The sequence below is a fragment of the Panicum virgatum genome, chromosome 3N (assembly GCF_016808335.1).
Source record: "Panicum virgatum strain AP13 chromosome 3N, P.virgatum_v5, whole genome shotgun sequence".
Lineage (NCBI taxonomy): Eukaryota > Viridiplantae > Streptophyta > Magnoliopsida > Poales > Poaceae > Panicum > Panicum virgatum.
Window position 1 is genome coordinate 30,699,163 of NC_053147.1, and position 9,784 is coordinate 30,708,946.

General features: G+C 44.0%; 1 protein-coding gene across 1 annotated transcript; it reads left to right on the plus strand.

Annotated features, from left to right (window-relative positions):
* Positions 1 to 3,185: 3,185 nt before the first annotated feature.
* Positions 3,186 to 8,276, plus strand: LOC120667742 (oryzain alpha chain-like). The gene is made up of 2 exons (XM_039947754.1): positions 3,186 to 3,584; positions 7,922 to 8,276. Exons 1-2 carry the CDS (start codon positions 3,186 to 3,188, stop codon positions 8,009 to 8,011), a joined length of 489 nt encoding a protein of 162 aa, XP_039803688.1. The 3' UTR covers positions 8,012 to 8,276.
* The last annotated feature ends 1,508 nt before the right edge of the window (positions 8,277 to 9,784 follow it).

The following is a 9,784-nucleotide window of genomic DNA, read 5'->3' on the forward strand; positions in this document are numbered from 1 at the left end:
ATGTCTAGTTAATGGGCTAAGTATACCCATGGTCGGGTAAGTCTTGCTGAGTATTAGAATACTCAGGCTTGTTGTTGCCATATCTTTTGAGCAGGTTGTATTCCGGAAGTCTTCGAGGAAATTAGTGTGTCCTGGAGTGGTCAGCCTCTTCCTCCAGGTTGGACGGTCGAGTGGGTCCCGTCTTCTCCGTGAAGTGAAGGCAGGTGAGCCTCACATCAGTGGGCAAGATGTGAAGTTCGTCTTCTGTCGTCGACGTTATCTATCGTATTGTTTTAAAGCTTGTTTTCAACTCTAAATTGTTTTCCGCTGCGTTTGAACTCTGAGTTTTGAATTGTAAAACTGACTTGTAAACACTTGTTGTAGTTTAAGTTGGTGCTTCTGTTAAACTCGGTTTGTAAATGTCTTTAAACTGCTTTTATCGCTGGTAATCATCTGTGCTCGTCTTTTGGCGAGAGTTCCTGTGCAACCGATCCTGGTTACAGCAGGCGGTCTGAGTGTACTGGTTGAGTGCAGTAATTCTGGTCTGAGTTAAGTGTTAATTGGTGCACTTGATCGGTATTATTAGGACTGTCCTGTGACAATATCGTCATCGAATGCACCGATTCCAGCATTCCCGGGAAAGTGGTCGTCAAAATCTTCTTCTTCATTGTCTTCCATGGTAACCCCCTGTTCTCCGTGCTTCGTCCAACAAACATACTTTTTCATGAAACCATTTGCGAAAATGTGGCTGTGTAGGATTCTTGAAGATGAGTAATCCTTGTTATTGTTGCAATGAACACACGGGCAGCACATAAAACCATTCTGCTTGTTTGCCTCAGCCACAGACAAAAAATAATGCAGGCCATCAATGAATTCTTTCGAACGTCGGTCAGCATTGTACATCTATTGCCGGTCCATCTGCATTTTAAATAAATCGATTTGAATTCTTTACACGTATCGAATAAATAAAATATATCAAACCTAAATTAAACTAAATGTAACATAACATGAATAATTAAAAGATATGCAATATCCATCATACATCTTGATTAATTAAAAGGGGTACTTAATCCATTACATAACTTAACAAAGGAGTACTATACATGAAATTTAAAAATTCGGTCAACAACACATAGGTTTTCAACCGTCCTTGCGTTGGAACGCAGAATGTTCTAACGGATTTCTTGCTGGCGCAGAATAAGATGGCGGAGCTGAAACCTCCGAGTTTGGTGGTGACGAACCGTAACGCCGCAATAAATCCTCAAGATCAAACGGAGGTTCCTCGCCCCTTGCCATGCATTCTCTATATTCCTTTTCCAAATAACGGAGCGCTGCCCTATGAAAAGCACTAGGTTTTTTGGACCGACGACCTACTCGAGTTGTGCCCTTCTCTCCAGAAGGACAACGATCACCCCCACCGGCGCCACTCCCTCCAGCTGCTGAAGCCATATTTTACTGAAAAATACCTTTATTTTCCACAAAATTATAAATTATTACCATTACAAAGCAAAAATTATTTACTATTACAATTACAATGATCAGATTAATAACTCTTGCAAATAACAATGAAATTATATAAAAAAGACGAAATGTATCATTAATCCTCAAGAAATCTCTAATTAATTGAAAGAAATCTCTATAACTTCTAATTACTTTGACACCCTTCAGTTCCAGGAGTACACTCTTTTCAATATCCATAAACTCTCTAGAAGAAAAATAAACCTTTATTTCTGAAAATGTATATGTCAGTAACCTCAACCCTGCGGTGAAGACACTGCCTTTCGGGGGGACATGGTGCGGTACAAGGATGTCACCAATCGGCTAGTCGCAGCACCAACATTTACGATTAATAGGCACAGCACTTGGCACAGGCAGCATGCTCGTTCATATGCTCTCAGTACAACAACGGCATGCTGACTGCGTCAAATGCTGTCTTCTTATCAATCGGAAGTGCTGGTGATGTGACCAACCGATTTGCGACGTCTTTATAGCGCATCGTGTATCCCTGAAAGGTAGTGCCATCACCGTTGGATGGAGATTAACGACGTATACTTGTTTCGAAATAAAGATTTTTTTAGCTTCTAGATGGTTTCAATGTGAGCCTGATTAAATACATCACTAGAGTGTCAAAATAATCCATTCATAATACAAAAAATTCTATAATATACTCATTTCATTAATTCATTCACGAATAAAAAAATCAATTATCCACAATATGGTCATATATACAAGTACATCACATGGAGTATCTACACTCATTCTAAAAATTTCTACTATCCATATACTCATCTAAATCTAAAAGAAAATTACACCTACATATACAATCTAGCTAGCTAAATGTCCAAGAAATGAGCTAGCTACACATTTTCTCTATTTCTAAAGTATGAAATGAGCTATACAAGCCAAGGAAGAAGAGAAAAACAAGCCCCAAACCTTTAGAGCAGATGGATGGACGGGGAATCAAAGATCTTCACAAATGTGGTGAAGAAATGAGCAAGAACTCCTCTATCCCGAGCCAAGAACAGCAAGAAAACAAGTGAGCTGAATGGCTCGGGCGGGGGGAGAGGGAAGGGGATAAGGGGCGCAAGGCCTTTTATCCCGGTTGGAGGCACGAACCGGGACAAAAGGGGAGACTTTTGTCCCGGTTGGTGGTTCCAACCGGGACAAAAGGCTACGCGGGCCTTTTGTCCCGGTTGGAACCACCAACCGGGACAAAAGGCTCTCATTTTGTCCCGGTTGGTGTCTCCAACCGGGACAAAAGGCCCATGTCCCCCGCTGGCCCGGCTAGCCGTTGGACCCGGGACAAAAGCCACCTATTGTCCCGGGCTCAAAGGCTGCCGGGACAAATGGCCAGGAACAAAGGCCTGCTTTGTAGTAGTGAATGCAAGTCTCGTGGGATGGCACGGCAATGGCGGAGCGTGTAGACCGCATGCAGCAAGCGTCACGGATGTTAATTTGTGGCCATGCATTGTTTTCGCTTGTAATCTTGTGTGTTTAGTAATTAAGTTGATCAATAGATCGAGTCCAGAAAAGCTGCCGTTGCGTTGGTTAGCGGCACCAAATTAAAACGGACTACAGTACATCCAGTGTTCCCCTGTGTTGGCGTGCGTCGTCTTCCAATCCAATCCTCTCCGGCGAACGAAGCTTGTACTATAATATTGACAGCTGAGCTAGCACAGCCAAGGTGCGTGATCTGATCACAATTAATGTCAAGCCTGGAAAGGGCCGCCGGGCCGACCTCATCCGGCCTCAACGGCTTCGCCTCCACCCCCCTCGAGGAGTTCTTCCTAATGTCGATCGGGGCCCGGGACGAGCCGGAGACCCGCCGGATGTTCACGGGGTGGAAGGCAAGGCACGGCAGGGCCTACAGGGACGCCGGCGAGGAGGAGTGCCGGTACTGGCTGTTTCAGGGCAACCGCCGCGTCGTCGACCGGATCAACGCCGCCGCCGGGCGGAACGCGTACGGCCTCAACCGGTTCGGCGACCTCACCAACGAGGAGATCCTCGAACGCTGCTACTACCGCCCAGAGGCGGAGGACCGAGAGCTGAGCGCCAGGTGCCAGGCCGACCCGGACCACGGCCTTGGGAGGCTGATTCGGTACCAGGTATTCCTATCGCATCCATCTATATATGATGTTATATGGCAATGCATGCACTAGTTTTTAATTCTTGCTTTCTGGTATCCACTAGGAGAAAAGCCAGTGATTTTATTTGTAGCCTTAAGGAATAATCTAAATGCAAAGATGCTACAAGAAAATAATCTTGATGTTATATCTAGTTTTATACTCCCTCTGTCCTGGATATATATATATGATGGATTTTGGGTTTGTCCCAAGTCAAACCATTCAAACTTTGACCAAATTTATAGAGAGAAGTATTAATATCTAATATTATTTTAAAGGAAAAAAATATGAAAATATATTGTAAAATGTATCTATCTATACTTATTTGACACTAAAAATAGTAATAGTTTGACTTAGGACAAACTGAAAATCCCTTGTATTTCCAGGATGGAGATAGTATATAGTTTAGGTTTAGGATATATTCTCATTATTATTATATCTATCTATGGTGCCTAAAGGTTAATGATATAGTTTCACACGGCACAGAAATAATGTGCTTAATTCATTTCTTCTGTCGACAAGAAGACTTGGATACATCTATCACAACATGATGTGCCTGCATTTTTCTATTTCCAAAGGATCCAGGCTGCAATTTTACCTCTGTCTAGGAGAGTAAATTTCTCCTACTCATTGCGTGGTTATGTTCCAATCATTATGATTTGTCCACCTCTACTCCTAAAAGATCCCTAAGGGATCGTCCACAACTGAGGCTGAAACCATCGGCCGAGCGCTCCTGCCATCACGGTGCAGTGATTAGAGGGAAATCCGAATGAATCAATCAATTTTAGAAAGTTTCAATCAATCACTGCAAAAATCACCATGCAATCAGGCAACGGCTCGCAATTGCCAGCCCAGAGAAGCTCTGGGCGCCTCCAAAAATTGGCCTCGATCCTGCCCCCACATGGCCACATCCCTCGCTGCCAGCCAAAAATCACTGGGACCGAACCACCTCGGTTCGTGGAGTACCGAGTACTGCGGTGATCGCTTCGACCTCCTTGGCCTCGTACGTGGCCTAGGACCCGGAATCCGCCCCGACCCAAAGCCTCCATGGCCCCTTGCCGGCCAACCTCCGCGGTGAGCACCACCTTCCCAGCTTCCTCTCCCCAAGACAACCCAAAAAATGTGTTCTACTACGCCTTCTGATGCTCGTGCTCGGGAATGCCGCTATGCCGCCGTGGTCGCCATGCCGTTGCCGCCACGCACACTGCCAACTCGCCACCATCGCGTTCCCGCTGTGAAATCCACGTCATGAGCTGCGTCTCGCGTCCCTCATGTTAACTAGGAAAGCCCCGTCGCCGGAGAGGGCTCGTCGGGATGGCCGGAAGCAACAATGGTGGGGGACAAGTCAAAAAGGTTCTGAGCATGTGATGGAAGAAGGAAAGGGGGACGCCATTCGGATGACGTGGGTTGCCTGTACATCGTCTTGGTCTTGTGGATGATATGTCCTTGCTTTTGATTTGATGGAACAGAGAGTTTTTTTTTGAAGTCGACGGAACAGAGAGTTGTCTGAAGGTTGAAGAGACATATGGAGGTTGTCTCAAGGTTGAAGAGACATATGACATGCGAGCCCCGCACGTCAGTGAGAGGGAGAGTGGTGAGGGTGGCCCCTGGCCTGGTTGTGCTGCAAGGGGGCCAGTTGGCGGCAGGGGGCCTGCCGCCCGGCAGGAGGGCGGCAGGCTTCCTCCTCAAATATAAAACTCCGCTTTTTCCCTATGCGTCCTCATTTTCTGCCCACGAGATCCAGAGAGGGGAGAGGGAGAGAGAGGAGGGGTGAGGGAGGTAAAAAAAACCGGCGAAGTCCTGCAGGATTTTGGATCCGAACTGCTGGTAACCAATATTTCTCAACTATTATAGACTTGTTTCTAAAATAATTATGAATTAGAATAGATTTAGTTTTTGGATAGTGAAATATAGAATAGTAAACTTAGAATGACAGTACCTTATTGTTATTGCAGCATAAGGCAATAGCTGCCTCCAATTCTGTTGGATTTTCATGGACCGAAGAAAAATCTAGTATATTTCTTGAGATCATGACACATCTTGTAATCAGTAAGAAGTTGGATTCATTAGCGGATGGTACGATAGAGATTGTGTTGTCCAGATTAGTTGAGTTTAAAGATTTGACATTGTTTCGAGATATTACAATGCAAGATTTAAAGGAACACCTGCTAGAACGTCGGAAGATATACATGAGGGTATGTGAACTAGCGAATCATCCTTATGTTATTGGATTCTTACAAACTAATTGTAAGATATGGATGCGGCCAGAGGTGTATGAGATGCACATTAAGGTAACTCTTATTCAGTTCTAATCACGTCCGTTATTTGTAATCCATATTTATGAAATAGTAAAATTATTGTGTAATTATATGCTAGGATTACCCCGAGGACACGGAGTTGATTAACAAATCGATACCAAATTTCCGTAAATTGGTATGTATCTTCGGTGGAGTTATGCCGTAAACTAAACGAAGGAGGTGTAAAAGATCTTCGGGTGATAGTTCTCGGCCTCCGCAAGAACAGATGACCGGAGGTTTGTCAAATCATGCAGCACCACCTCGAGCATCTAGTTGTGTTAACTGGGATGGCGATATGGATGACTTCATGCCCCCCAAATCATGGCCTCGAACACCTGATGTTCCTCCCCCTGTACATGAACCTAAAACCAGAAAAGAGAGAAAAGGAAAGTCGAGAGGTTCGTCAAGTAATGCTGCACCACCTACAGCACCACCATCTGTCAACTGGGATGACATATCTGGCCATGCAAAGGCTTCATTTTAATTAATCTAATATCTACAAATATACTATGCCTTCAATTATAACCACTAATCTGAACCCTAAGTGCTTACAATAATAAAAAATACTAATCATAAGATTAAACATACAAAAAAATCTGGAATGACAAAGTTGAGAAATATTGGTTACCTGCGGTTCGGATCCAAAATTCTGCAGGGCTTCGCCGGTTTTTTACCTTCCTCACCCCTCCTCTCTCCCTCTCCCCTCTCTGGATCTCGTGGGCAGAAAATGAGGGCGCATAGGTAAGGGCGGAGTTTTATATTTGAGGAGGGAGCCTGCTGCCCCCCTGCCGGGCGGCAGCCCCCCTGCCGCCAACTGGTGGGGCGGCAGGGGGGCGACAGGCTCCCTCCAAGGACCTCTGCGCAAATTAAATTTATTTTTATTTACATATAGGTCCCTACCGCCTCCCTGCCGGGCGGTAGGGGTATAAAACTGTAAAACCTAAAACCAAAAATATATTTCTGTAAAATTATTTTTTGAAAAATACAAAAATAAAAAAGACGCCTGCAAGGGGTGTTTGAATTGGGCCACTGAGGATAAAGAAAGAGGGTGGCCAGCCCAGAAGAGGAGGTGGGTCGGCCCAAAGAGAATATGATGATTTTGGAATTATTTTGTTGAAAAAGGAGAGATATCCAAAGCTCAAATTCGAAAAAGATTCGAATTACAATACTGAGATCAAACTGCAAATGAAAAGATCACAGTGCAAGTATGGTCACGTTTATGCAATTTTTGAAGTTCAAGAATCAATTGTTGAGGTTTCTGGTTAGCTCTAATTAGCAAATAAAATTTGATTTGTATTAAAATTTGAAAAGTTCAATTTTTTAGTGATATGTCCTTGATTCCAAACTATTATTGCTTTGGATGGTGTTGTGTATTGCACTTTACATATTTTGCGATCGGTAGCAACATACGGGCATGACACTTGTAACTAAATGTAGCTCTCTTTTTTCTTTTGTTGCAACCATTTATATTTAAAATTTCTGTAGCAACACAAGAGCAAAACAAGTATTTTTTTAATCCCATAGCAACGCACGGGCACCCAGCTAGGAGAAATATAATTAGCGGTAAGCTAAGTGAATTGAATCGGGGACTGAAACCCAACATTAGAAACATAAATAAATGTACCAAATGCAGCAAAGCTCATGATTAAACTGTTTGAGAAACTCAAATGGAACATCAGTACAATGCACTAGTTCCGTCGATCAAACATGGACACTAAAGTTTCTAGGCATTTGGACTGAGATAAGCTTATTAGCTGAAGAGAGGGAAAACTTATATTGTGCTAATGCTTGATAAGCTGGTGGATTGGATCCATAAGTCGTTTTTCTCTAATGGATGATCTCACCAGCATCTGCTGTCATTTGACATGATGCTAATAATAAATAGCCTCTTGGAATTGGAAACATCTTAAATCTGAATCTCGTGTGGATGTTTCTTAATCCTACTATTGGTACCACTGTACCAGTGTCTACTCATATATATTCTCATTTGTTACTTTTTACTTTTTTTATTTATATATATAGGTCTGCCGGTGCATTGCTACGGAACTTAAACAAAAAGAGTCAGGAGGTAGCGCCATTCATGGAGATGAAGCACACATGTGGATCGTCTGAAGGTCACTTGTGTTTGTTGCCGGAGAATTTTAGAATAAAAATGTTGCTAATGTGATATGATGAAAATGTATGCGGGCATTTCCAACCTATGATAAAGATTGTTATGGGTGCGTGTGTTCGGCTATTTGCATTTGTAAAAAAAAATTATGCGGGCCTCCTAGGATAGCTGTTCCATCGTGATGACTCTTGAAAAGGCATCTCCTGCATTTGTAAAAATTTCATGGACATATTTGAAAGAATTGCTACCTGATTTAATTTGCGGACTTATCTTAGGATACATTTTTTTAAAAAAGGAAATCTTTATTAATTTCATGATGTACATCAACCTGATACAACGTCTTGAAATTTTTTCGGCCTCTGCCTCACGACACACAGCCTAAAATAAAGGAGTTTGTAAACATGATCCGGACACATTAATGATTGTCAATCCTAATACTAGACCGCCACTCATGTGCCCGGGTAAAAAATTTGTTGGCCGCCTGCACCAAAGAACTGAAATGCCGCTACAAGCATCTCTGGAAAGTAGGCTGTTGAAGTGTAGCTGTAAGGATCACCGGGGTGTCCGACCCTAGAGGGGGAGGGGGTAAATAGGGTCGCTAATCGCTTTCTATCCTAGGGCTCAATCTATTTGCATAAGATAAACCTAACACGTCCTACACATGCTAGTTATGACTAAGGTTTATCTATGCTACTATCTACTTACCCCTAAAAGACTTGCAACCTATAGACAAGGAGAGAATATGCAAACTCCCGTGAAGACACCAAGACACACGATTTAACGTGGTTCGGTTAGGACACCAAGTCCCTCCCTACGTCCACGGCCACTTGTCCAACACGAACAAGTGTGATGCCGAGTCTCTTCGCTTGATCACCATCTTGCGTTCGCCACCAAGGCTCCCGGCAAGCAAAGGCTAAGTGACCCCAAGTCACCAAGACAAGGCCACCGCCACCGTCTCTCTCGAAGCGTCACCAACGGCACCGTCTTCACTATTGGAGCTTCTCACCAAGAGGGGTCTTCGCCACTCCACACCAAGTCGGAGGGTCACACGACGAGTACCCAAGATGTTTGTCGCAGCAAGACTTTCACTCAAGCTAGTTCTCTCAAGAACTAAGTCTAATCAAGCACTAAGCACTCTCACAAGTGTGCTTAAGCCTATATGATGTACAATGAAGCTCTAAGGTGGTTGGGGAGGATCTTTAACTCTTTTATGCTTCCATAGTCTCCAACAACCTCAAATGACCCAGCCTTGGGGTATATATAGGTAGCACAAGCAAATATAGCCGTTGGAGAAAAGCTGCCAGAAAAACACTTAACGCCGGTTAATCCGACGCACCTCCAATAGCCATCGTCGGTTCAACCGGTGAGTGTAGTTGTCCTGTGAACTCTAAAAAACAAACTCTCTGGACAACTGCACCGACGTTCACCAAGACCCAATCGTCGGTTCATCCGGTGTATAGACTTTGCCTCAGCTTCTGGGTCCATTGCACCGACGTACTCAACTTCCCTAACGTCGGTTCATCCGGTGAAACCAAAATTCCTGGTGTGCTCCAAGTCAATGCACCGACGTATGTGATTTTCTCAGCGTCGGTTTAACCGGTAATACTAAAGTATCTCTGTCTTGATTTCTTTGACTTGGATTTCTTCACGGTCTCTTCAATTCTTGTCCTTTGGACCGAAGAGGTTTCAGGGCGCTGCCCTGAGACCTGCGAGGGGCGGCTCTCCCTCGACCCCCATCCGCTAATCGGTTAGCGGAACCACCGTAGGTGCGGCCC

Excerpts from the sequence above, each read along its gene's own strand:
- LOC120667742 (XM_039947754.1), top strand. The coding sequence starts at position 3,186 with ATGTCAAGCCTGGAAAGGGCCGCCGGGCCGACCTCATCCGGCCTCAAC. Across the intron at positions 3,585-7,921 it reads GGAGGCTGATTCGGTACCAG|GTCTGCCGGTGCATTGCTAC; the intron begins GTATTCCTATCG and ends TTATATATATAG.